General features: G+C 34.1%; 1 protein-coding gene across 2 annotated transcripts in view; it reads left to right on the top strand.

Moving 5' to 3' along the window:
• Window positions 1-26,310, top strand: part of LOC113237552 (leucine-rich repeat-containing protein let-4-like) — a 215,356-nt gene extending 189,046 nt beyond the window's left edge. Inside the window, exons 1-11 of one of the 2 annotated variants that reach the window (XM_026474102.1) lie at window positions 6,942-7,209; window positions 14,425-14,531; window positions 17,508-17,691; window positions 18,726-18,894; window positions 19,873-19,982; window positions 20,848-20,960; window positions 21,887-22,023; window positions 22,251-22,403; window positions 22,621-22,801; window positions 23,793-23,932; window positions 24,090-26,310. In XM_026474102.1, coding sequence (XP_026329887.1) covers window positions 17,518-17,691; window positions 18,726-18,894; window positions 19,873-19,982; window positions 20,848-20,960; window positions 21,887-22,023; window positions 22,251-22,403; window positions 22,621-22,801; window positions 23,793-23,932; window positions 24,090-24,352 — 1,440 coding nt within the window. In that variant the 5' untranslated portion in view covers window positions 6,942-7,209; window positions 14,425-14,531; window positions 17,508-17,517 and the 3' untranslated portion in view covers window positions 24,353-26,310. Of the gene's footprint in view, window positions 1-6,941; window positions 7,210-14,424; window positions 14,532-17,507; window positions 17,692-18,725; window positions 18,895-19,872; window positions 19,983-20,847; window positions 20,961-21,886; window positions 22,024-22,250; window positions 22,404-22,620; window positions 22,802-23,792; window positions 23,933-24,089 lie in introns of those variants that run through there. The other variant, XM_026474101.1, reaches the window with a different exon arrangement.
• Window positions 26,311-27,751: the final 1,441 nt, after the last annotated feature.

The raw sequence follows: 27,751 nt of genomic DNA, 5'->3' as shown, positions 1-27,751 counted from the left end.
CTTATGTTTGAGGTTGTCGATCAGTATAGTAAAATTACAGGTGTTTTTATCGAGTTCTTAGGTTTTCGCGATTGTTATACATAGGAAATTAAACTATTTTGCCGGACTTAAATCACATATATTTGTTTTTTCAAATAAACCAACGTTTCGGGCCCCTTTACAGGTCTCATGGTCAGTCAACCTTGACCATGGCACCTGTAAACAGCCCGAAACGTTGGATTGTTTGAAAAAACAAATATAAGCGATTTAAATCTGGAAAAATAGATTTATTTCCTACAGTTTTTTTTTTCATATTTGGTGGGTTCGATTTCCGGTTCAGAGAGGCGATTTCTAAAAAATTTTGAATGCAATTCGACTTGTTTTTAGAAATTATTTTAAAATGATGTCTTCTGTAGCGAATCGCTACAAATCTCTATATTTAGTATATTTTATATAAAGTCTTTTTTAAGCTTAGTTTTATATTTAAATTCTAAATTTAAATGTGTTTGTTTTTGGCGCCGTTTCGTGATTTGTGTTTAAGCTGTTTTGCTTTGAAAGCGACAACGTGTTTTCTAGTAAATTATTAATAAACTGTAAGTACATTCTCTTGGCCTTGCCTTCTCGTTGTGAGGACCCACCCTTTAACCCATTGAGAGAGTCCGCTACATCTTCTTTCAGTACAATTTTCTATTTATAATATTTAAGGTATTTTTCCTCCGTGTGGCATAGCGGTGAGACGCCCTGTACATTGCTGAAAATAGTACCTTTGTTGCTGTTTATGTTATTCTCAGTAGTTTTATTCCAAATATAATGTCTACAGAACTAGTACGTCTCTTCACTTTTTCACTTTTAATTTATAATTTTTTTTAGTACGTGCTACGCTGTACTTACAGTATTCTAAAGACTGATATAAAGTGTATTAAATAATGGATTGACGGAGTGTCTCGGTGGTATCAGAAGAATATGTATGTTCCCTCTCGTTATTAGTAAACTTACCTTCGAAGTTTATCCACCACTACCACTATTTGTGTTACATAGTTACACTGCAATGCTACAATATTGCTGTGCAGCGCAGTTCTAAACTCCGGCGAATGTTTGAACACTGCTTGCAAGTGCTAATTGGCTCTTTGATCGGACGTGATATTGTGTATAATGTTAATAAAATTACAGTTACTAACTCTACATAAACAATTCATAGATTCAGTCGTTACTTTGCGGAAGTATATGTTAATAAAAATTGAAGTAAATTAATTTGCTACCCACATGGGTATATTTTTGGTGGTGGTTTTTGGTGGTGACTATAGTTGCACTTGTGTTACTTATTTTATTAATTTTATTGAGGGAGGGAGTGTGGGTAAATTAACTGCATGGGAAAATATTCAACACAAGCGCAGCTATTTCGCACGATTTAACCTTCACTGGGTTCGCGGTGTAGCAAATTAATTTACTTCCATTTTTACTAACTCTCCATGTTATACGTCGTATTGATTGAATCGTAAAAGTAGAAAATATACGGAGAGTAACTAAAATACTTTAAACTAAAAATTACATTAATAAACAGACGTTAGTTCGTGTTCTAATTATTCCTTCGATATCGTTAAGTATTTGTAAAATGAATTTTTAATTGTTACCTTCAGGAGTACAAGAACAAAATTATATCAAAACATTAATGTTGTGTACAACTAATCAGATAATAGGTATAATTGTTGTCCCACTATTTCCACATTTAAGTGTTCATACTTTTGTAATACTTAATGATACTCGCATAATAGGTGCAGTGAAGATGACAAGCACTTTGGACCTTGGAAAAATCTTAAGTATTATCATTGACTTACAAATAAAAGTATTATTATGCTTGACGTGCTCTTAAACCTTTATCTAATATAAATTAAATTATTATTTGGTCCGTGTTATTCGTTGTTTCCATATGTTCATTATCAGTAAAATAAATGGTAACAATGTCAGCATGATGTCAGCTATTATCTTTTTGAAGCATTATTTATTCATATTTATATTGATGTCATTTTATATTTAATTGACACTTTAACCTGTATCATATAATTATGGATAATAAGCAAATCCTTGCGACAATGTTCCTAAATTGTACCAATCGAATCAGAAAGGTGTCGAAACCGGTGTAGGTATTAGTGAAAGGAAAGCGTGAAATTTCCGATACGTAAACCGCTGTGTCCGATTGGACGGGTAGCTTGCATTCAGGCATGTGAGTGAGATGGATTGAAATATGGTTTACGAACCTTTACTTTTCTCTCCAATCACTTGTGCTGCTTCGTGGTGGTGAACTTAAAAGTTACGTTTGCCACCGCTCTGGGGGCTCCATAACCTTTTCAAAAACAATCTTAATCTTCAAAGTAAGCTTAAAGTAAGCTTATTATAATTTTACTCATATTCGTACCATGATGAACCTGTCAACCAAGTAATGTATTATTGCAAAAGTGATTGAAAGAACGAATGATTTCCCAATATTGTCTATTCCGTACTAAAAATAGGAAAGAGATAACGTTATGTGAACTATACAATGCCATCTCTTTCTTTTTTGATGTTCCGAATCGTCTTATCGTAGTATAATGTTTAAGTACTTGATGTTATTTACATTCAAAGAATTTTGACTGTTAAGAAAAGAAAAGTATGTTGTAATAAAATATTTTAAAATTACGTTGTTTTCAATAATTATTCCGGATTTTCATGAAGAAAAATAAATAAAACAAGCTGAGTCTTGATAGTCACGTTGTGAATTCGGGACTATAGTCTAGTGTCAACTGTTAGTTTCGCCAAGGAGCATATAGATGGCGCTGTTATAAATTTACGAAATAAACATCGCGTATTTTTATTTAACGAAAAATTATTTACTATGTGTAGGAATGAAACTATTTTTCCGGATTTAAATCGCGTATATTTGTTTTTTCAAACAAACCGACGTTTCGGGCCCTTTACAGGTCCCATGGTCACGGTTGACTGAGGTGGTACAATCTTCAACCAGTTATGTCTAATATTGATGCAAACCACCCTATTTTTTCACTATAGTTACAACAGTTATTAATTAAATACCTTATATATTACTATGTGTATAATATTTACTATGTGCTATTAAATAAAAAATAAACAAAATATTGAAGAGATACCTATACGTAAATAAATAAGTTTAACTTAACTTTTAATCATTACAAATCAATATTAAGACAACAAAACTGAAAATAATATTGTTTCCATTGCATCCGTGTAACTATTTTAAGATTGCTAAATTTGACATAAGAGCAATATTACTTTAATGTTAAAGTCGCGTCATAGTACGAACTGAGTGAATGAATAGTCACAAAGCTGCCAATAAAACATCATAGTTTTAACATTACAATAAGCTTACTTTAAGCGCGTTATGGTACGAAAAGTCAATGTAAGGTTAAAGTATTATTGTTTTAGGAGGTTGTGATAGGCCCCCAGGTCTTAATGTTGTAAGTGACGTTAGCAGACGTAACCATTAGTTCTCACCCCTAACTACGATCTACCCGCATTTGTCTCACATACTTAAATACTATTTGTTATTGCAATGAAGACGTCGAAATGTAATTAAATATTTTTATAGCCAGAAGAAGTAGGTATTGCAATACATTTATTGAAATTAAGAATTATCTCCTTGAATGAGTTGTCTTTTCAAGAATGATAGGATAAGAACCACACAGGTGCAATTTATAACCGATTTTTTAATTTAATATTTATTGTTCAGCCAATAATAATAATTCTTTAAAGTGTTAAACGTGATTATATTTTGTTGCGTCAGCCCCGAGACAGTGGCGGACGTCACTTTTTTATTGGTGGCAGAAGAGAATAAAAGCTTTATATTAAGGTAGGTAGCGGACATTGTTGTTTCAGAATACCGGTACATACGTGTGACATCTAAAGGCGGATTTACATTTGTCTGACGTGTCGTGTCGTGACGCGTCAGAACGGTATCGGTTTCATACATTTAATATGGTTAGATTTATATTAGTGTATCGAAAGCTGACGTGACGGCTTGTGCTGTCTATGAAACCGATATTGTTCTGGCGCGTCACTACACGACACGTCAGACAAATGTAAATCCGGCTTTATAGATCGACTACCTTCTAAAGAAGTAGGTACAATACTATATCTAGTTCAGAGCGCAAAAAGTTTTACGTCGATCCGGATACTCCGGTTTATATGTTGCAGTCGTGCAGGCATTAGGCGACACGTTGGAAGCGGGAAGTAAATATATAAAAGTGCTGTTTAATTTGAAAATCACACTGTACATACGCCGATATAGTAGTTGTGAAGCTATGTTACAATTTGTTACCACTTATATAATATTCCACTGTTGACGTCTCATGAGGATATACGAGTCTCCACAGCCCAAAGTTAGCTAAGGAATTGACATGTGTTCAAAGAATTCCGATATATCTTCTTTAAATTGCCTTTGAATTACTTACGAGTACATGCAATCTATACAGGGTCTTGGGTAAGTACACTTTGTCGTTTGAACTGCGTATTAATTTAGGAACGAATTGGTAGAATGCTGTAGCCTTGTAAATAGGAATTTGTTTATTTATTTCCATTTTGCACATGCACATTAAACTAGTCTTATAATAAAATTTTGTAACGTGACCCATTTAGGGTGTAACAAAGAGACTTAAAAGTAATTATTAAATTATTATTCGTTATACCTAATTTATAAATTATTCGAAACCTAGAACAATGAATCTGGGACAAAATTCATTACCGCATTGGGATTTTTGGCAAGCGGTCCAGGTAGATTAATATCGTAGAAAGATGAAAAGTCGTAAATATTGAACTTACTCGTAGGTCCTAACCACCTTTATTGCGTTTTCTATATTGCAATGAACGGCAACGGAGGAAATATTTGGTGTTAAAGTATGAAATCATCGTTTTAAAATTCCGGCCACTTTGATATGAAATAAAACCTTTTTAGTGTAAGTTACAGATAAGAAAAATGTTAAAAATAAGCGTTGAGATTTACGCTTAAATGTAAACTTTGTTTTATATTTTTTACTTTTTTGTTTCTAACTACATTTGTTTCCGTTTTAGGTGAAACATGTTCAAAAAATTTTTTTTTACTTGGTAAATAGGTTTCGAATTCACAAAAAATTATGAAAATTGACATTTATAAATTTCGACAAATTAAAAAAAATACGAGTGGCACTAGTATAGCGTAAATGACTGTAACATTAACGATACTAATGGAGCGGATACAACTACTATAGTGAACTGTGCCTGCTAGAATTTTCTCGCAATTTAGAGAATTATTTATATTTTGAGGTACCCTAAGTACCCTAACGTTTTTCCAATCTTATTACGGCAAAAGTAATTAATATCGAATATTTGTTAATCTTATTTCCAATACGAAAACCATATTTATGAATTCTCCATTTCCAAGATTTGCTGGGCTTAACACTTAAGCCAAGAGTTGACAGTCGCTACGTGCCGATCGATAGAGGCTACGGTTCTAAAATTGTCTCTATCTCTTAGTTTGTATTACGGATTCTGCAGTCTCTGCATATACAATGGCTCAGGTGTTTGTAAGGCGAAATCAAAGTTTATTTTTCTTGTGTGCCTATAAACGAAAAACGCAAGGAAACTAAGTAATGAGAACTTGTAGTTCTAGCTCATTTACATTTACTTAAACACACACAGAGTAATTTTGCTTAAAATAACAATCTTCATTTCATTAGTAATAAGAATAGACTTGTAATAAAGTATAAGAGGTTTCTTCTGAATTTTTATTATGTTCGAAAGTCGTGACCAAGAGCTCATCGGAAAATATTAATTACTCCTTTTACTTAACGTTTCTTCTGCTGACCTTATGAAAATGAAGATATTTAAAATGTGACACTACATTTATTTCTCTGACACGCAGGTTTCTTTGGCTGGTTGTCTCGACTATGCTTAATTGGCAATTTAAAGTATTGTTTCACAGTTATTAGATAATATCCTGTAATTTATTTAGTTTCTTCCTTATATTTGAGTAACGGTCGTACCGGATTCTTCCGGTCTCTCCCCATTCAGTGGGGGTAGTGGGGAGGAAGTAGGGGCTTTACCGGAATGCTGCCGCCGGAAACAAGCTTATGTTAACAGGAATTAAAACACAATACACGTTAGACAGCAATTTTATTCGCGGTTAGTTAGTCATTTGAATACAAAGCGCTTTCGTAATAGAAAACGTATTTTGTTTTTGAATACAATTTCAATTCACTCGCGCACACTCGGACATCTTGGCTATATTGCTTGGTGTACTTATTATTTTTTATTATATATTCCTTGGTCCCCACCGAAGAGTTTTGACTGTATTTTAATTCACTTCACGTGATTTGGCATTAAGAACACTGCAACTTTTCCGTATTTATATTACATACACGACTTGAATACATTTTATACGAATAGGAATAATAATTTTGTAATTTTAGGTAGAGTAGCTATTATAATGTGTTATTATAAAGGTCTTAAAAATATAAACTAGCTTTATTATTAAAGTAAATTATTAGCAGTAGCGTTTACGAGTTCAGCGACTCGCTAGGATGCGACATCGGAATGGTCAGTACGTAGCAACGTAGCCGGCAGCTATCTGTCTCTAAACGGCACCCAGCTCAGGCGCACAATGACATGGCCAGCGGAGATGACCCATCAAACGCTAATAGATGATAAAATGAAGGGGCCTGGGGCCTTACCCCACGTACTCGCGTTTAACCACAATTCATACGTCACCCAACACGCTTCATATACATTTCTCGCTCAGATAACTTCTCGCCAATTGAGCACTTCGTTATGCAAGTAATGGAACCTATAGACTGAGCTTTGCAACAGCTACAGTAAACTGTTTTCGAAAGAGATTCTCGAGGCAGGACTGTCGCGTTCTGCGCACAAACTATATTTATCCGCTAAACATTATAAAACAAAGTATCTCCAGATACACCGGTGCGAGGATATTGCATTTGTCTATAAAAAATAATGGTGCATTCTCCGTCGCTATTGGATAAAAGTACTTCAGAAGACAGTGTTACGTAATATTGTGCTTGTGATATAAAGGATATAGAATCGAGTGAATTTCGTGTTGTAGTAGAGGATTTCACTACTTTGACATGAACACGTTTATGACTGGAGTTTAAACAAGACGCCTCTGTGTACGAGTAGTGCATTCGAAATTAAAATAAACAAAGGATTATATAAAATACAAACGTGCTAAAGGTACGCAAACTTTGTATTAATATTTTTAAAAGTTCTTTCTGTATTCTTCTCACGTGACTTCTTCTACCCCTTGGGTATAAGTATGTACTCATTTTAAATAGATGGAAAACGTAATCTTTAATTAGAAAGTACTTATATAAGTACATCAGATGAATTAAAAAGGAAACAGTTTTAATTTAGTGTTATATAAAAAATATATAAAATTATAAATACGAAATACACTCAGATCATACATTAATTGTTATTATTCACTGGAAATGTAACAAAAATAACATTTTAAATTGACTGTAGAATGGCCTCTAGAACACTATGTTACCAAATAATTTAAAAATAATATAAATATATGTACATATATATATATTATTTTTAAATATTTTAAATTATGTATATCAAAGAAATATATATATATATGTATATATATAGATCGCTAAGAAATGTATATTATAGTACATAGTTCAAATTTATAACATTGAAGATAATATCCCCTGATCATGGCGCAACGCAATACCTTTACACCCCATTAAGGCACCATTGGCGCCATAATGCTGAACATTTGAAACGTTAAATTAGGGTAATGCTACCTTTGTTGACTGTGTTAACGTGTCATTGACCAATATTTATGCTTGGAGTTTCCTTACGCTGCTAAGTAGCACAATGCTACTTACAAATTTAGGTATCAAAATACTTAAAAACTTATTTTTTAATATTATTTATTAATCTCCTCTAAGCGAGCAAACAAACCGACTATAAAGCTATATAGACCAATTTAAAGTTAATAATTATTCCGTTTGTGATTTTCTTTTTTTTTATTATTATGTGAAATGAAACTATTTTTCGGATTTAAATCGCGTATATTTGTTTTTTCAAACAAACCGACGTTTCGGGCCCTGTACAGGTCCCATGGTCACGGTTGACTGAGGTGGTAGTCTTCAACCAGTTATGTCTAATATTGATGCAAACCACCCTATTTTTTCACTATAGTTACAATAGTTATTAATTAAATACCTTATTTTTAATTTTACAAAGAAAACATTCCAATTTACGCATAATAAATATTTAATTTAATTTACATAAAAAAATTTAATTTAATTAAGTTTTACAAATTATTTTATGGAATGAATTTTTATTAAGTTCAATTTATTATTAATTATTAATAGAAATTAGAATAAACTAAAACATATTAATTAGTACTGCAGTGTTATGTCTGTTTTGGGATTTCTCATTAGAGGAAATACTGGATCCTAAACTGGTGGTACGGAGAAACCATCTTCCCTGTTGTAATTAGGATGTTTTTATTTTCAATAGCCTCTCGCAGCATCCTGGGTAGATAACGGACTTCTTTTGCAAGGACCTGGGGTTTGTCAAACTTCATTGAATGTGTAGGTTTATCCATGACATGCTCGCAGACTGCAGACTTGTTTACGCGACGGTGTTTGACACCAGCTTTATGTTCTTTGACGCGGGTACAAATACATCGCTTTGTTTGTCCAATATAAGAGAGACCGCACTCACAGTCAAGCTTGTAAACCCTGCATCCTGTAAGGGGATGTTACATTTCACGGGTCTCAGGAACTGAGAAATCTTCCTCAGGGGCTTGAAATAGGTCTTGATATATGCACACCTGAGGACTCTTCCATCTTATCTGTAACACCTCTCACGTAAGGTAAGATGGCAGGTCTTGGCTCGACTGTTGGTGCTTAGACACCATGTGCTCTCTGAAACAAAGAGTTTTGTTTCAGAGAGCACATGGTGTCTGCGACAGTAATCATCTGGCCCCCTGCCAGCCAACTTTAGCATATAAAGCAAGTCCGACACGCGAATAAGTTGAAGATTCCACGCCAATGCCGCAGGCCTCGTGTGAAACCACCAACAGTCGAGCGAAGACCTGCCATAAAAAATAGTTTCATTTCTTATGTGTAACAATCGCTAAAACCTAAGAACTCGACAAATTGCGTTTAGTTAATTTTTAAACAGCTTTACTTAAAACATTAAATATTAATAAAATAATGATGGGCGGGGCACATTGCTCGCAGAATAGACAAGGTGGACCGATGACCTGGTGATGGTTATGAGAATCCGTTGGATGCAAGCTGCGTAAGACCAACGGATATTTTTCGACTGAAATCATAAAATTTTAAATGTTGTAATGCCTAAAACAAAGATCGTAGTGTACATATGAACTCGTAAAATGATGATGGCAATAAATGAATGTTCTCTGCGATAGGTGCCCCAAAGGCCCATTATCTGCCACACGAAGCGAAGTTGAGTCGTGTATTTCAGCAACCAATTGTAATTTGGTATTACTACTATTGGTTGCCCAAATACATCTATTCTCTATTCCGTTTTGGTATTTCATGGGCTTAACTAACACATTGAGTAAGGGAGCTGCCAACATGTTTTGCACGTTTTGTGCTAAAAAAATTATGTTATCTAAAAAAATTTACTTTTTTGATGGATGGATTAATAGATGATAATTTGCAATGTGGACGTTGGTTGAATAAACTCAAACTCAAATAAATATTGAAAGACCAAGTACAAAGACACGACGCAAGCACATAGAAAAATTCGTGAGGTCCGTTGGTTCGTTCCGTGGCTTAGTTGGTATAGCGTCTGGCACGGTATGCAAGAGGACGTCGGTTCGAATCCGACCGGATCGAAGGAATTTTTTCTGAGTGTTTTTTCTGAGTGTTCGATCTTTGTATTAATAATTATAACAAACTAGTGGAGTAATTTCACAAAAAATAATTGAATATCAATTCAATAAAAATTTAATCAAATAAATATCTTTATTTCATAGGTAAACAAATTACGCTTGAAATCGTTACATTGGTTGAACTATACAACTCATTCGTAAGTCAGGTTCCCTTGAGAAGAATAAGTAAGAAACTCGTAAGGGTTGGTCTTTGTAAATAAATAAACATTATCACACACTATTATGCCTTTTTGTCATCCAATTACACAGAAGCTGTATAAAATAACCTTTAGTATGAAGTTTTTGTTTCACTATATAACATAGTAACTTTGTGAATGGGAAATTTTGAATATCAACCGGATTATTATTATAGGAGCGTATGCACTGCATGTCCTTAAATCTACCTGCTTATCCTGCTGCATGTCCTTAAAACTGTCAAGAAAAGTATGTTTATTTTTAGTCCTTGTGTTAATATTATGTTTATAAATATTTACAAAGATATTAATATTCTTCTTAATACAAATTAAATTTTCATAAATGTATTGTGACGCCAGTGCAAGTGTAATAATGCTGATTTCTTTTAACTTAATAGGTACCGGTAGGTCTGGTCTGAATGTTTTAAGTATTATCCCGGAGTGATTTACCTAATTTACAATCAGGTAATTGGTATCACGTTTATTTTTAACCCAAAATTACTCGCACATTACGTTCTTGCTTACAATACCATGATTGAAACTTTTATTAACTAATGCTGAAAATAGAATTGAGAACAATAACTCCTTAGAAAGGAGAATTCTTCTGTATGACACCAAGACACGGGACGAACAAGTCGGGTGCCTGGTGGTAAGCGACACGCCTATGTACAGCTATTGCAGTTGCCACTCAGAGCTTTAATCGCAAAGGTCTGAGGAACACTGCCACTTGCGCCTGTCACCCTGAGATATAAGTTGACAAGTTCCGTGTGCCTGTAATTTCTTCAGCACCCCTTAATCTTTAAAACCGGAATGCTGTAATGTTCACACAACTGGTTGGTGGCAGAAGTAGGTTAGGTGGTAGTACTTCCCTGGATGAACTCTTTCACAAGGAGCTCTACTGCTAGTAAATATGGTTAAATTGAGAAAACAGTAAACAAAAAAGTATAATTAAAACTATTGTTAACCTTATTTTCAATTGACAGATGCACAAACTAGTGAAGTTATTCAATCTTATTTTGTTTTGAAAATGTTATCCAAAGTCTTATTTACCGAAAAGTGTTTGAACAATTTTTAATTTATTAAAGCTGTCTTCGCAAATTGTTGGTTTAGGTTGCCCAAAAGTAAATTTAGAAAATTGTCAGTACTTGTTTAACCCTACGAGCGTCCTAAACAAACTCCAATATGACAGTGAGGACGACCAAATGGATCCGAGTGTTGTTTTTTTTATATATCGAAATTTCGTTCTGTTTTTTTTCCATGTTGCGAAGGACCTGCCTTTTGTCTTTACCATTTCTGAAGACTTGTTTCATTTATGTCGAATAAAATCAAGTGAAATATTTTCTTGTAATGTTTCTATCTGAATTTCAATTGAAGCGCACTATTGATTTTGTTATGTTAGAATAGTATATATCCATCAAAACTTCAGCAGACTTCTCTACGCGTGTAAATATTACTCGCGCATATACACATATGTTATATAATATATGGCTGTCGATAAAGAAACAAAAGAAATAAATATTACGACAGACCTTTTGAAATATAAGCAACCTCACTTATTTATTTTTGCGAAGAATTATCAAGTACTCTTTACTACCACTTAACTCTTCAAAGTACAAAGTGAAGGAAGACTGCCCTTGCAAAGATAATCGAGTAAGAGTACTTTAAATTTCCCTTAGAATGGAAAACCGTTGCCTAGATTTCTTTTTCTGCGGTATTGATCCCGTAGTAGTTTATAAATATATTTTGTTAAGGCGAGACTGAATATGCATTATTTAGGTGTGTACGTTCTATCGTCAATCTCATTGTCACTTTCCATCAGGAGACATGGGGGTCAAGTAGATTTATTTTTCTCCGGTATTGATTTCGTAGCAAATTTATATATTTTTTCAAGGCGAGAGTGAATAGGCTTTGTGTAGGTGTGTAGGTTCCATCGTCGATCTCATCGTCACTTTCCATCAGGTGAGATGGAGTTCAAATGCGCACTTATTTTTTTATAAAATAACACAACAAAAGGGGAGTTATACGTTTGAAGTCTTTGTCTGTGTATCTGTACGTCTGACTGAGCTACCTCCACACGGATGGACTAATCTCAAAGCAACTGTTTATTTATTTGAAGGTTAATTTTAATAGAAAAAAATTATCGATGACGAAGAGGAAGATATGTACGTACGGGGACATATCAACAGCACCACCAAGGCTCACGTCAACGTTGTTATAATGTAATGCTAAAGTGGGTCTCCAGAATCTAGGCGAATCCCGAGTTGGCTCACATGGTTATGGATGTAGGAATCACAGGGTTCAGATGCTGATCAACTTCTTCGAAAGGAAGGGCTGTTCCTGATGAACTCATTCATTCAGGAGAAGCCCTAAAGGAGGTGGACGTGGGAAAGCGCCGATAAAGTGACGAGAAAGTGAAAACGAGAGCGAATTAATCATGGCGGACAAAAGGCACATATTCAGAGAGGTTTTGGTGATCAGCAGGTTTTATTACCGGATCTGATCACCGACTTGTACGAGGTTCTCTGAAAATCGATTTCTAGTTTGAAAGAAGTCGCCTGGTGAGAACTACGCTCCGACTTGATCTACTTGAAACTATGGTGGGTTCAGAGAAGTTCCAGAAACTTCTAGGGGAGAGATTCGCTCAATTGGAATCCACCGAGAACGTTGATGAGGCCCTACAAAACGTAGTTGAAATACTGAGGAACGAAGGCATGAAATTCTGCCGAATGCTGTGTACAGGTCATCATCATCACCATATCAGCCGGAAGACGTCCCACTGCTCAACATAGACCTCCCCCAAAGATTTCCAGACTAGCCGATCGGACGCGACAAGCATCCATTGGTTACCCGCCACCCTTACCAGGTCATCCCTCCATCTAGTAGGGGGCCGTCCCATTGAACGCTTTCCGATTCGTGGTCTCCATTCAAGATCCTTTCTGCTCCAACGGCCGTCAGTTCTGAGAGCTATGTCCCCTGCCCACTGCCTCTTCAACTTGCGAATCCTTTGAGCTATGTCGGTGACTTTCGTTCTTCTGCGGATCTCCTAATTGCAGCGTACAGTTACGAGGTCCAAACTGTCATTTGGGACTCTACGGCTCATGAAGATAAGACGAGAAGATACTCAGGTCACTTTGTCAGAGCGGTCAGATAAAATAGAGGGTACAAATTCGATAACATTACAATAATATGGTTACCTTGATCTAATTCTGCAACCAGGATAGTCTGCAAAATACCCAACTACTCAACTATTTATAGTAGAATTGTGAACTATCGTATTTGGACGCATTAACTGGGTCTCGACGATTTGTTTACCTTACGGATTAATTAGCTTGACTTATTAACTTTGTAGAGTACACTGCTTTGTACCGGTTTTTTATTTTGATTATATTTTTATGTTATGTTTTATTACGTTGAAATGAGATTGTTTGAAGTTGGAATAAATTTTCAAGAGATGAAAATTTTTTTTAAATAACGAACCATATTTACATTTTCTGCAAGTTTTGTGGTATTTTTTAATGAAGAGAGAAGAACATTCCAGGAATGTACATTAAAAAACCTAACTTTATTGAGTATAATTATAAACTTTACGAATAAATATGAATGTTTTAAATATGCTCATTAATGTTAAAGAGATGGTACAAAAAACCTTTTGCGTTTGAAGTTATGGATAAGTTTTATTTTATTAGTCTTGAAATAATGTTTTCCGTTTTTAAACTAACTTCTCAACTCATTCTGAACATTTAAACAAATCATTCTTTTCATTCATGTGAAAATATATATGTTTGTAGTTCCTTGTAATAGGTAGTTACCACGGATGTGGTCTGTGGTAGTTACATAATATCGTTTAGTTTACGTATGTTAACTAAGTCCATGAAATATATTATATAATATATTATATAATAAATAGTATTATATATATATTATATATATATAGTTATTATATATATATATATATACATATATATATAATACTATTTATTTTAAACATTAATGGTTTGAAATATGTATTGTAGTGCATAATATATATAAAGGACTGGAATACAAAAATATCATTGAATTATTGCCTGTTTTACAAATTCAATTTTTCAACAAGGACGTACGGAAATGGCGTTTAATATGTCAGATTCAACATTTCATGAATATTTTTGATCAATAAAACACTTTTTTATCGCGTTTAATATTGAAAATTAAAGGCGGCTCAAATTATGTATCTGGAAGTGTGTATGTAGGGCGTACCAGTACAGAACAATCAAATACGCCGCTCTCTTGTAATAATACTATATACAGGGTAAATAACAATAATTAAAATTTAATACTTTTGGTCAACAGGGCGATTCGCGGAGGACTCGTACGAACATGACCTAGTGCCCCATGACCGCGGCACACCCCCCTCCGGTTCGAACTCGCTCGCCGACCTGACACACGCAAATACACTCGTGAGTATTAATTTCATACTTATCAATTCAATGAAATAAGTACTAACTTTCGAATATTGTATTTTGAAAGATGGTATATATTCCTAGTAAAATGTTATATAACCAGAAATGCTGAAGACGAGTTCCTCAAATGTTAATATACGTACGTATATATTTTCAATTTCGCATGGAACTTTTAGGATTCTGGTTTACTATAGAACTATTTTTGTCTCACCAGTATTTTCAGCGTTCTATAAATATGAACAGATGCGCTTTCTGTAGTTACGATATTGAATATAAAGACCCATAAAAGAAAAAAAAAACAAGGAATTTTGTACGAAATTGAAGTCATCTTTGTGCCTTACCTATATAAATACGCATGTTAGTCTTGGAGTGATTTTTTTTAGACAGTTCATTAGCAAGTGACTAAGAAAGTACTGGTAGCGTTTATTCACGTTAACCACACGGTAAAAACAGATTGTTTAGAAAAAGACAAAATTCTTTTTATGAAGATAAATTTATTAAATCCAACAAAACGATCCTTTCCCTATAGACGTTAGAGAATAATTACTTGATAATAGTAAAAAAACGCCTCAAAAGTGTATTTTAGTTACAAGACAGAAATATTTAATCCAAGAGCAAATTAATTTACTTCAAGTCACAAAGCCACTCTAGATTCAACAAAATATTTATTTGTTATTAGAAATGTCCGATTTTGATTTGAAAAAAAAAAGAATGAAAAATTTAGAGGTACTTAATTATTTCACTGAAGATTTATGTTTTTTTAATATCAAAAAGGGTAAATTTATTATTATTGTATTATACAGTATATAAATTTATTATATTATATTATTATTATACAGTATGTATCACTTGCGTGAAAGCACACAGTTCAGTGATAAACCTTAAAGTAGCAGAAATAGGACGGAATCTTCTCAAATACTTGAGGTCGTATAAATGCTACAGAGGCAGAAAGCACTAACAATTCTAAATATATGAGATGACTTTATACTATTGAAGTTAACAAAACGATTGCGCGTTTTAGAGTACAACTAATGCCATCTAGCAGTGGCGTGATGGAACTAATTGCATGTTAAAGTTGTGCTTGTTACAAGTATAGTTTGAGTTCATGCTGTAACCAAATTTCTTAAATTATGACTATAAATAACACCCTAACAAACTAGAGATGCTACGTATTGTTTCTTTGGATAAATGACTGTTTATGATTTTTATGATTACAAGCACAAGTAAAAGTAATCGTTACCGCGTGCGCCTTCGGCGACATGTCACGACAACATTGACTATGAAAACGCAACGAAATGTTGTTTTAAGAATATACTCTAGAATTTAGAATATTAATCTGAATAGAAAAGTACTTGTTTTTTGTTTAAGAATATATTTTCTTAAAATACACCCAAGAAATTTTTAATTCATTTAAGATTTCGAGTTCTTAGGTTTTCGCGATTGTTACACATAGGAACATGGTCACGGTTGACTGTAAAGGGCCCGAAACGTCGGTTTGTTTGAAAAAACAAATATACGCGATTTAAATCCGGAAAAATAGTTTCATTTCCTATCATTTAAGATTATTTAAATTTGATGTAAGAGGTAAAAATTTCTTGATGTAAGTAATGTCCAATTAATTGATTACAAATGAAATAAAATCTTGAAGTGAACGTATTTGTCTCAAAGTTAGAATAAAGTTAAGAGTAAAATTGTATTAGAAAAAGATAAGCAGTATTTTTGTAATGACAATATTTTGTTACTTTTAATAAATATTTTTTCAGAATTAGCAAATATTTTGAGAAATTGCTCTTTCTTATTAGTAGAAATCCTTTTTTTCTGTGGCACTCTAAACACAATCGTAAGGCTCTTCCTTTCTCGACCATAAAAGTCAATATAGTAGGGTTATGACCATGTACAGGCGATCTCTTGTTTCTCTAATATTTTCGACGCTTCAAAATGTTTTTTTTTTCGATGGGTCATACTGGAATTATAATTCCTGCTTCAAAATCTATACATTTTCTTTTGCGACTGAAAGCACAAACTCAAAAGATTTAATTCTCATTGTTTACTAATGCAAATGATCCGTAATGCTAAAATTTGAGTTAATTATTAACAACATATTCAGGCGAGACAATTCCGATCCTATGGACATCTTGGAGTTATTCAAATTGGATTACTAAGATTGATTCATCTCCATTATAAACTTCAAATGTAATTATTAACTTATATTTAAAGCAACTTTAGTATAGAAAGTATTAACTATTAGCCAAATAATGTGTAAACACAAACTTTAAACATTGAATTTTAGAAACGACGTTTTTGAAGTTGATATTAACTACTTTTTTGTTCCAAATTGTTACGGAATGAACGATAAACAATTTCATTAAAATTTTATTACCCCACAATTTTCGTTGCTCGTAAAGCATTTAATTATTGTGTTATTAAGGCTAACGATATATTGATCAATTCTAAACATGCGTAAATTTTATTGCATCTTATATATTTATGTAAATATAAACAAAACGTAACCGAAAACCGGATCTAATCCAGATTCAGCAAGGCCCACAAGCGTTAGAAGCACCCAAGGTCTTCTTCGAAAATTTAATATTCAATCACGAAAGCCGAGAATAGATATTGAAGTCTTAGTTTGACATATATATTTATATAGTAGGAATACAGCCCTATGTTATTCTAAAAAACTAAAAAAAAACTGGGCAGACACTGCGCCCATGAGGAGGTATGAATACAGCTCAACGTCGGGTGAATGTTAGTTGAGTTGATGATGTTCATGGCTTTTTTGATAATATCAAGTGACGGGACGAACAAGTCGTGCGCCTGTATGCTGTCCATAACAGTTGCAGTGCCACTCAGAGCTTTAAATCTCAAAGATCTGAGGCGCACTGCCACTGCACCCGTCTGCTGCTACGCTCTATTGCTTTACTGCTCTACTGCTACTAGGTAATAAAAAAATAATAATATTCTGCCACGCAGGTGATCCATAATGGTTCCGCGTTGGCTGCTGGTTTGCTGCGTAGTGCTCTGTGCACGGCCGGCATACCCGCAGGGCGCGCAACAATGTCCAGCACCTAACACCATGACTCCCTGCAGCTGTACTGTTAAGAAAAATGGACTCGACATACTGTGCGAGTTTACTGAGCAACAGCACATACAAAAGGTATCTTAAAACGCAACCTCAGAATTTGGTGGTGGAGTTGTACAAGGACGAGGAACTTCGTAGTGGCTAGTACTCAACCTCTTGGCACTGCTGTCAGACGTTTGTTTCTTGTTTACCTTGCTGGTGTAAGATATGAAATTCAATTTGAATGTAGTAGGTATTTATATAGACTAAGCGGTATTTGTTCAAGTTTCTCTTTTGAAGATAGAAAAATATCGTTGCGTTACAGAAATATAAATAAGAACCTACATGCCTCTCCTCGGCAGAGACCAAGCGGGAATACTATCTTGCGAAAACAGTGCTAGTAGACAAATATTTTCTCTTCCGTTGTAAAAGTCACTGCGCTCAACTTTACGGGTTATGTAAGGGTAAAATACTTGATGGAGGCTACTTTGGCGCAGTATTGAATAAATGGAGCGCCTGTATATTGGCTTCTTACACTCTTTGCGGTAATAAATCTTCCATACGTGGGTAGGTTACACATTATGTAACTAATAAAGCAGGGACTTTGCGAGTTAGGAAAAACATTGATTTAAAGACACTTGTATTAAAGTGAACACACAGAATCTTTGTAGATTTTTATTCTTAATTCACGTCGTCAAGTTACTAGGAGTGTTTTTTAGAAATCAAGTGACGGGACGAACAAGTCGTGCGCCTGGTGGTAAACGACACGCCTGTGCATAACAGTTACAGTGCCACTCAGAACTTTAAATACAAAGATCTGAGGGACACTGCCATTACGCCCGTCACCTTGAGACATAAATTGATATTCATATGTGCTTGTGATTTCACCAGCATCTTTACTCTTCAAAACCAATACGCAGTAATGCTCACATTACTGCTTGGAGGCAGAAATAGTTAAGGTGGCAATACTTTCTTGGACAAACTCTTTGACGAAGAGATCCACTGCTACTTTCATATACAGTATATAGTATAGTCAATAATATTGTGGTCGTAATAACACGTGCTACTGTTGTAAACGTACCACTGTCTGAACAATTCATAGGAAGCTTATCAATAAATTGTTTTTTTAGGCCATGAATACACTCCGTTCGAAGCCAATGATTATCTTCTATCTGAAACTGCGGCACAACAACCTGGCCAAGCTGCCTTCTTACATCTTCCTGGGACTTGATATTCGTCATCTGACCGTACATAACAGTAGTTTAGCTGTTATTGAAGATTCTTCACTTAGTTCTATAGGTAGGAGCTAAATTCGTGTAATATATTATATTTGGAGTAAAATATTAATCACAAACACTTTTATAATTTGAAAAATTGCACAACGTCGGTGCGCTTGCAAAGTCCAATAGATCGAAATGTTAATTGCGTTTTTCCAATTCATACTTAGCAATTACTTTTAACCCCGTTACAGAAATACTACATACTACAGAAGTAGTAGTACTTAATAATTAATTAATAAATAAATTAAATAATTACATTCTTAATAATTAATCATCATCTTCATCACCATTCTATGTAAGAGCTAGGCTCTTGTCGTCGGTGTAGCTTCCTTCACTCCTCTCGGCTCATAGTTAGCTCCATAACCACTTCGTATCGGCTCATTTTGACGTAATTCTTTACTTGATTGTGTAAGTCAACCTCGGTCTTACTTTTTCCTTCTATCTCTCCTCAATTATAACTTTTACAAATTCGTCACTATGGAACAAATATCCAAACATTTTCCCATTTGTTCTCTATTGTCTTTAAAAGATTTCTCTCTTCTAACCTAACCAAACCATTATTAAAACTTTTTCTTTTTATATCATTCCAATCCTTTTATTTTCTCCATTTGCCTTCAATATCACATTTCAATTGACTCCAATCTCTCCCTGACTTTCTTTGTGATTGTCGATATCTCGCAGCTAAACAGCGCGGCACTCCAGGTGTTGATGAATCTTTTTTTTTTCAATTATATCGGCATTTTTGAGGTAACAATGTGTTTATTATTATAGAAAGCCTGTTTTGCTATACTCAATCCAGAGTATGTCATAGTAATATAATAAATTATTAATACACAAAAAATACAGTGTTTATGTCTGGGTTTAGCAAGCGCACCCACGATCAACTTTTCAGTTCTAAGTGGTAACTAGGTATATCAAGTGAAACGCAGCAGATACAATTTTTAAAAAGGTCAAACTAGTGTAAATAGTAATGATGATGAGATGGAATATTTCACAGGCAACAAGTTAACACAATTGGATGTGTCTCAAAACAGCTTGGCAACGATACCTACATCATCGTTCACACATCTCAACCATCTGCTTATCCTGAATATGAATCATAATAAGGTAAAAGCTAGAAATTATCTACAAAATAAGACACCGAGTCATTTTAATCATAATAATATAATTATTTATTCAGACAACATATTTGTTTTAACGGTTCGACAGTATTGTGCTCTTACAACGTAATTTAATATCTAGGTCATAGTTTCCCAAAGTGGACCCTACCAGTGGGCTCTGAGGAGTCCTAGGGTAAGGGCCTCGGAAGCAATTGGGGAGCGTTGATGGTGTACAGGGGGTGCTATCGCATTTGAAAAAAATTCTGAATTGTGTATGTAAACTACACTACGTGTAATATGTGTAGTTTTTTCCTTGTGTTTTTTGGTGTTAGTAAGTTAATATAAAAATACGTGTTTTCAATTATTTTTTTGTGGTAGCCCACTAACACTATCCACCCACCACCACTACGTTGAATTTTTTTATCTTGCTTAAGTGGGCGGTGAACCAAAAAGTTTGAGAACCTATGATCTAGGTTAATGACAAAATTATATTAATAATGAAAGTGGTATCAGTTATTTCAATATCAAAGACTGTAGGCATTCCATATCCATCAGGTATGACCTGTAAAATGGTATTGGTGCTGTCCCGTAGTCTACTGAGCAGTGAGAATGTTTTCTTACGGTAATGGCTTTGAAATTATCAACTCGCGCCTTCGCGCCATCAACATCCTAAACCCTTTATTGTATTGTATCCGTGGGACACTAAGCTGCTTCTTAATGTTATTGGACGACTAGTTGCTCATGTAGAACGATTTTAATGATATACCAATTTAAGTATAACCGGTTGACTGGGTACTAAATTGTCGCTTGCAGGATGCTTGCAGGTAATTTAATGCTGCACATTATATAAAAAATTTTGTTTTCGTTTCTAGGTGACCGCTGTACATAACAGAGCATTCGTAGGTCTAGATACGCTCGAAATTCTTACGTTGTATGAAAACAGGATATCTGTCGTCGACGGAGAAGCTTTCAAGGGACTAGAAAAGTGAGTAAAACATAATTTGTTATTTTGCTGAGTGAATACATGGATTTGATTTGCCTTAAAGGTATTTGGAAAAAAAAAATGATCAGCTCGTGTTATATGGAATTTACGGTGATATACACTTGACAATATCACACAAATAGAAGAGTGAAATAAATACAAAAATATTATTGTACGAGATATTAACAAGCTTTTTAACATAATTTGAAAAGTGTTAGTGCATGAACAGCTTTTCGAAATTCAATCAATTAATTTTTTTTACTTTTTATACATAAAGCGATTGTACTAATTTCCATAAGAATATTTTGCTGAAGGCACTCCCTGTGTACGCATAAAAATATTTAAACAAGTCATATCAAACGTTTTTCGTTATCGATTTAAGTAAAGAAACTAAATACAAACAAAAGACAAGCAAATAACATTGATAGGGTTACACAACCCTTTTTGTCACACAAAACCGACTTGTTTATATTACTCGAGTTTTGTGAAGTTCAACGTAGTTTTACTGTTGGAAATTATTGACACAGTTTCAAGAAAACATTTTAAGACACGTACGTACACGTACTCAGGCAAATTAACGCTTTGTCTTGTGTTGTTCACAATTCGGTTGAGTTATTTGTAATGAATATAAAATAGAAGCTAAAAATTGTTCATGAGAGATGTTACAAAAAAGTTTATACGATGACTACGTTCTATTTGTCGTATGTATCGTGTATGAACACATTCTTCTTCTTATCGTATCGATAGCGTACACTATAATGCTTGTGATCACGTGGTGAAAGGATTTAATTCCAATCGGCGTGAGGTACTCGCCGATTGTTGCCCAGGGTGCGCCAAACGTATAGTAATGGAATGGAACGTGGTGCCGGGGCTTCTGAGATCATTAAAACATTTCACAACGTACATTTGACTAAGAAACATGATTTCAGGAAATTGAAACGATTGAATCTAGGCGGTAATGAGTTGACAGCGGTACCACAAAAAGCACTGGCTTTACTCGAAAATCTAAAAAAACTCGAGATGCAAGAGAACCGCATTGCTTCCATTTCGGAAGGAGACTTTGCAGGTAAATTAATTATTAATTTAATAATGATATAGTGCCTATTCTCGTGTCAGGCGTGATATGATGCATATACATATGTATGATTTGGGACTGTTATTTTTTCCACCTGCAAAAAATCTAGAACTCAAGTTTTGAATAACAATTTTCGACTACTTTCGCTGGTAGCTAGAATATAAATATACAGTCATGCACATCAATAAACGATTAAGCATACTCAATTTTATTCACAGGACTGCGAAGTCTAGATTCTCTCGGCTTAGCTCATAATCAGTTACGTGAAGTACCAGCACAGGTTTTTTCCCACTTGACCTTTTTAAATTCGTTGGAATTGGAAGGGAATCAAATTCAAAGAATTGACGAGAAAGCCTTTGCTGGCCTTGAAGGTATGTCTTCAAATATTTTTTATTTTTTTTATCCCTGTCGTCAGTAAGTATTAGCACGGCTGTCCATACTAAAAGAAGGAGGATATTATTATAGGACTTACCATCAGCACTCTTTGACATTTTATGACGATTTTCTCATCTGACTTTCAAATTATACTTTCTATTTGACTGAACTTTGAAGTGAAAATATGTTTAAAAATGTCCTTCGATTTCGCAGAAAATCTGCAATACCTAAGACTAGGTGACAACCGTCTCCATGAGATTCCGTCAGAAGCTCTACGCCCTCTCCATCGCCTGCGTCACTTAGACCTGCGATCCAACAACATCACCTACATCAGTGAGGACGCCTTCACTGGATATGGGGACTCCATCACTTTCCTCAATCTCCAAAAAAACATGTACATAAGTTCCTAATAATAAGTAAGATAAGAATAGAAAGGTATAATAAATTGTAAAGTTATTATATTTATTTACTTTTACATAGAGATGATACTTTTGCATAGTGACACTTGTATTCGTTATTCGGTGTTTGATGTACTTGGAAAAATATTTAACGTACAGATAAACATGCAACTACTGACAAATATGACTACACATGGAGCCAAAATAAGGATTTAAAGTAATGAATATGACCATAAAGTGGCAAGTGCGTACATGCCTATTTGGCTCCTTTTATGTGCATCGAGAATACGACGAGATTGGTGGTTGTTGATAAACAAGGAAAACTCTTGCTATCAACACATGGTGATTGTTTGTCAAATATATCAAATACGCAAATACAAATAGCCATGTGAAGTGCCACCATTACGCGGCTTATGTTAAATTTCGTTGAAAAAGTAATTGATATTTTATTAAGAAAGAACAAAAATTACACACGGTCTCAAAATTGCATCGTCCAATTTTGCTTCCCAACCCCACCGGAATAGATTTAATTAAATTTCTTTGAACTTTACGGCACATTCTCGGCTTAAAGACGAATAAATATATCTTTCCCTCAACGCCAGACATGAAGACGTCGGTGTTTCATTAATTTTCACAAGTAACATTGTTTAGAAGTCGCTCGAGAGCTCCAGTGATACAACTTGATTAATTAGGAACAAATTACTTTTGTTTTGAATATTGTATGGTTTTGAGTTCAAGCCTTTATTTGTACGTTTTGCACGTTATATTTTTGTTCTACATTTATGGCCAAAATTGATGCCATATAATATTATAGTATTGTTTGTAATTAGAACTTTGGGAAAGGTTCATTTTCTATCAATGCTATCAACATAACTGGTTAACATGCAGAGAAATGTTAAGAAACATGTACTTTAGACTTAGGTCATTCCACTAGTTCTATATTTGTGAGTTTTTGTTGTTACACTTTATTTTTGTTGTCTCTGCCAGGCTCCATCAGCTTCCAACGATGGGTTTCGACAATCTTAACTCATTGGAGACGCTGAACTTGCAGAATAACAAGCTGCATCATATCCCAGAAGAGATTATGGAGCCCGTACTCGACACTCTTAGAGTCGTCGACATTATGGGTAAGTTACATTACTGATGCATTATTACTATAGGCATGGGTTAAAGCAGCAGATGAGGGACAAGTAAGCGAGTAGTTTGATAGGGTGTAAAGTTGCTATAAAGTGTATTCGGTAATAAATGTAAAGTGTAGGAGTAAATACAATATATACTTGTCAGATAATCCTCTAATCTGCGACTGCGAGTTGGCGTGGTACGAATCATGGCTGGCGGGGCTCCGGGACCGCGACGACGAGATGATGCAAAAGAAGCGCACCGTCTGCACTATGGTCAACGAGCATCGCGAGTATAGTGTTGCTAAGATGCCACTCGAGAAAATGAATTGCAAAAGGAAACCAGCGTACGAACGCACCAGTGCATCGCCTGCCTTGAAATCCGCAATCACCAACGCTGTTCTCATCCTTGCAGCCAGGTTCTTTTAAGATTCTACAACATTTTTTAAGTATATGTTTATGTTCAACTTTTATGTTCGGTATAAGTTCATCCTCCGTGAAGGATCGACCTCGAGCTAGCTGTGGCCGGATAGCTCAATGCGACCCTTCGCAAATTTAATTTACGTTCAGTTAAAAACTGCGTAAAGTGATGAATTTGTGCAATAAAATACGATACATATCAATTTGGGCTGAGTAAAAATTTGTAGTATTTTGGAGCGGTAGCTTGTGATAAGTAAAAGGTTTATAAAGGTGTCGCGTAAGTTACAATGTAAGTATTTTTACAATTAGAAGACCTACGGGATGAATGCCTTACCGTAGAGTAATCAACAGGAAGTAGGGTTGTCATCAGCTGGTATCGCTCGAGATGCGTCTCGTTGTTGTAGCGATCTTGTGTTCACGTGCGAAGTAAAGCAATCTTATTAGGGAGTAAAGTTTACTTTTTCACGAGAATATTCGGAGAACTATCTTGTTTCAACGCATACGAGCTCCACAAGCTAGTAAAAAACTATTCGAGAAATCTTGAGCTAATAAGTATGTGATTTCAAGAGCTACATAAAATGGCACAATTTTTAGCACGAAATTTTCGTTTTACTTTTGTAAACCTGTACTATTGATAAATATTTTATATAATTTACCCCCGCGTTTCTCTTGTAAGTACATGTACTAATAAGCTTTTGCGCATTTACGATGTTGACTATTACGATATTACCTAGAAGAGTTAAAATACTCTAAACTTGGGCATAGGAAGTGGGGCTCGAATTCGTCTACTCTTTATTAATTAAATACATACTTTGTTACGAAATCTATTTATGCAATTTAGAATTAAGATTAAGTAGTAAAATTACGATTATTCAACAAAGTAATAAAAAATATATAATTTCACATTGCATTAATTGAATAGAGCCCCTAAATGTTCGATTTGATGTAGTTTAGGTGTAGTTAGTTAAGTGTTAGATCACTTTTATTAATATAAATTGTTATTATGTTGAAACGTTGTAGATTTCTTATTTATGAATTATTTACAATTATGTGATTGGGTTCTGTAGCTTTATTTTTATTTTGATATTTAATTTCGTAGTACGTGAGTATATTCTTTAACATTCCTTTTAGCTTTAAATTAGATCTTTTAATTTATCGAATTTGCTGTTAAAGTTTTATCGATATTTAGATAGTGGAATAATAAATGTGACTCTAGAGCGTCGGTTGCTATAATAATTATTATGCTTATTTTTTATGGTAATGGCTGCATTCTTTTTGTTGGTTCGATGTAGTGGCATTTGAGTTTTTTTTGTAGGCAGTCCTCTTTGTAGGCCAACACATGCCTTTCAAAATTATTATTATACAATTGTTAACACAAACTTTGGAAATTAGCATTCATTGGGTGATAATATTGTAACCAAAAACATATCCTTTAGTCTGAATTAAGTAAATGTAAGCAAATCGTAGACAATTATATAAACAAATATATAAATACAATGGTTCGAAGCTTGCGATGTGATAACAGGTTTGGCTTAGGAAGTAACCTTTGGATGGGAAGAACAATTTTAGTGTATACCTTCAATTGGGTTCGGCAGTCTAAGTGTGAATGTATACAAGTATATTGTAGTCTTACAAGTATAGAGTATGTCTATACTCTATCTATATTATTATAAAAATGTGGTAGGTATGTAAGACGCGAGATGGAGTACTCGAGGGTAGTCCATTTACACACCTTATTACATTTTGATCATTTAGATGAATAGTTAATTAAAGCATTTATTGGCCAGTGATATTATTATGACATGTTATTATACCTTTCGTGGAAGGGCACCTTTACTAGTTAAATCACTTGCTACTCGTTTACTGTTTTGCACAGTAGTGCACACATGAATATTTATTTTAAACCGGTACACACGGGAGCGATGCAAACGCGATGCAATAGCTAATCGTCTACCTTGAGGCTCAAATCACACTGGTGCAGAGTCGAAGCGTCGATGCATTTAAGCAGCGATGCAAACACGCGGCTGCATTGATACAAACTTCTGATTTATAAGACATTGCGTTGATGCAATCACGCGTTTGTATCGGTGCAATCGCGTGTTGTGTCCATGCAGTTGCGCGTTTGCACCCATGCAGTCACCTATAAATCGCAAGTGTAACGATGTAAGTGCGCGTTCGTGTTTATATCGCTGCTAAAAGTCACCATGTATAACCACTCTTAGATATACACTTAATGCATATTATTTTAATAAATTATTGATGATCAAAGTTGGTAACCTGTTAAGGAAATTTCAATGAGCCGTCGCATTTATTCAAATACTAATCGTGTTGTAGTAAAAATTAGTTATATTTCATTAATGTCATTTTGAATGTTTCTAAATGTCGTGTTGCAATATTATTAGATGTGAAACGATATGTCTTTTATCTCTCTTTTTCTCTAAATTAATGTCTGACGCAAGTTAAATTATAAGGTATATCAGAAATGGTAGGTAACTTTTACTCCAAAATATCTCTTCTATTCTTTATATACAGTATTTCATGCATAAAATATATAATATATATCATATAAAAGAACCAGCATAAAACATATCCAAAAGTTGAGGTTAAGTTAAACGGAATTATATCCAAAGTTTGAACCATGATCATGCATATCAATTAGGTTAAGTGATATATAATCTAATACATAACTATATTTACTCGTTGTTGTGTGTTATTATACGTATAGTCTTATATTCACTGTTACATTAATCGTTGTGCGAATGGCTTGAATTTTAAATGTTATTTGTGTATTTTAGAAAATTTGATATATATCAAAGAGTGTACAAGATGGCTGTCTACCTGTCAGAAAAGATTGTACCTTCATATAAGTGTAATTCTAATACAAATTGAATTTCAGGTACAGTAAACATTTTTGAATTTATGATTATACTTAGAAAATTCAATCACTGTTTTTCAATGTTACGGGATTCATTATTTCAGTTTTGTGGCTCTTATTATCTTAAAACAGTTTGGCAAAGAAAATAGCTACAGATAAACGTTACTAGCATCTTCAATATTGTTAACCAAAGTTCTATCAACGTGTTCAATCGAATTTTAAAGTCACATTTATTATTTAAGTTAAATTTAACTGTAGGTAATCTAACTCTATATTGATATTTTGCTGTAAAAGTGTATTTATTTAAATTCGGTTTAATTAAAAATTAAAAAATAAATATCATTGTTTTATTTCTGTCCAGTAAATAAATAGTTTGTTAAAGATAGTGTCAGATATTGATAAGCAGTTATTAACTAAACTCGTGCTTCTTAATTGAAGAATTGGGGTCTTTATGTGTATTCGAAGAGTTTTAAGTACCTTCTCGACCTATATGGTTTAGTCACGACGTTTTTCATTCACCATAAAAAATTAGG

This window comes from Hyposmocoma kahamanoa, unplaced genomic scaffold (genome assembly GCF_003589595.1).
Source record: "Hyposmocoma kahamanoa isolate Upper Pololo Valley unplaced genomic scaffold, ASM358959v1 93, whole genome shotgun sequence".
In the NCBI taxonomy this organism is placed as follows: Eukaryota; Metazoa; Arthropoda; class Insecta; order Lepidoptera; family Cosmopterigidae; genus Hyposmocoma; species Hyposmocoma kahamanoa.
This window is presented reverse-complemented; position numbering and strand designations above follow the sequence as displayed.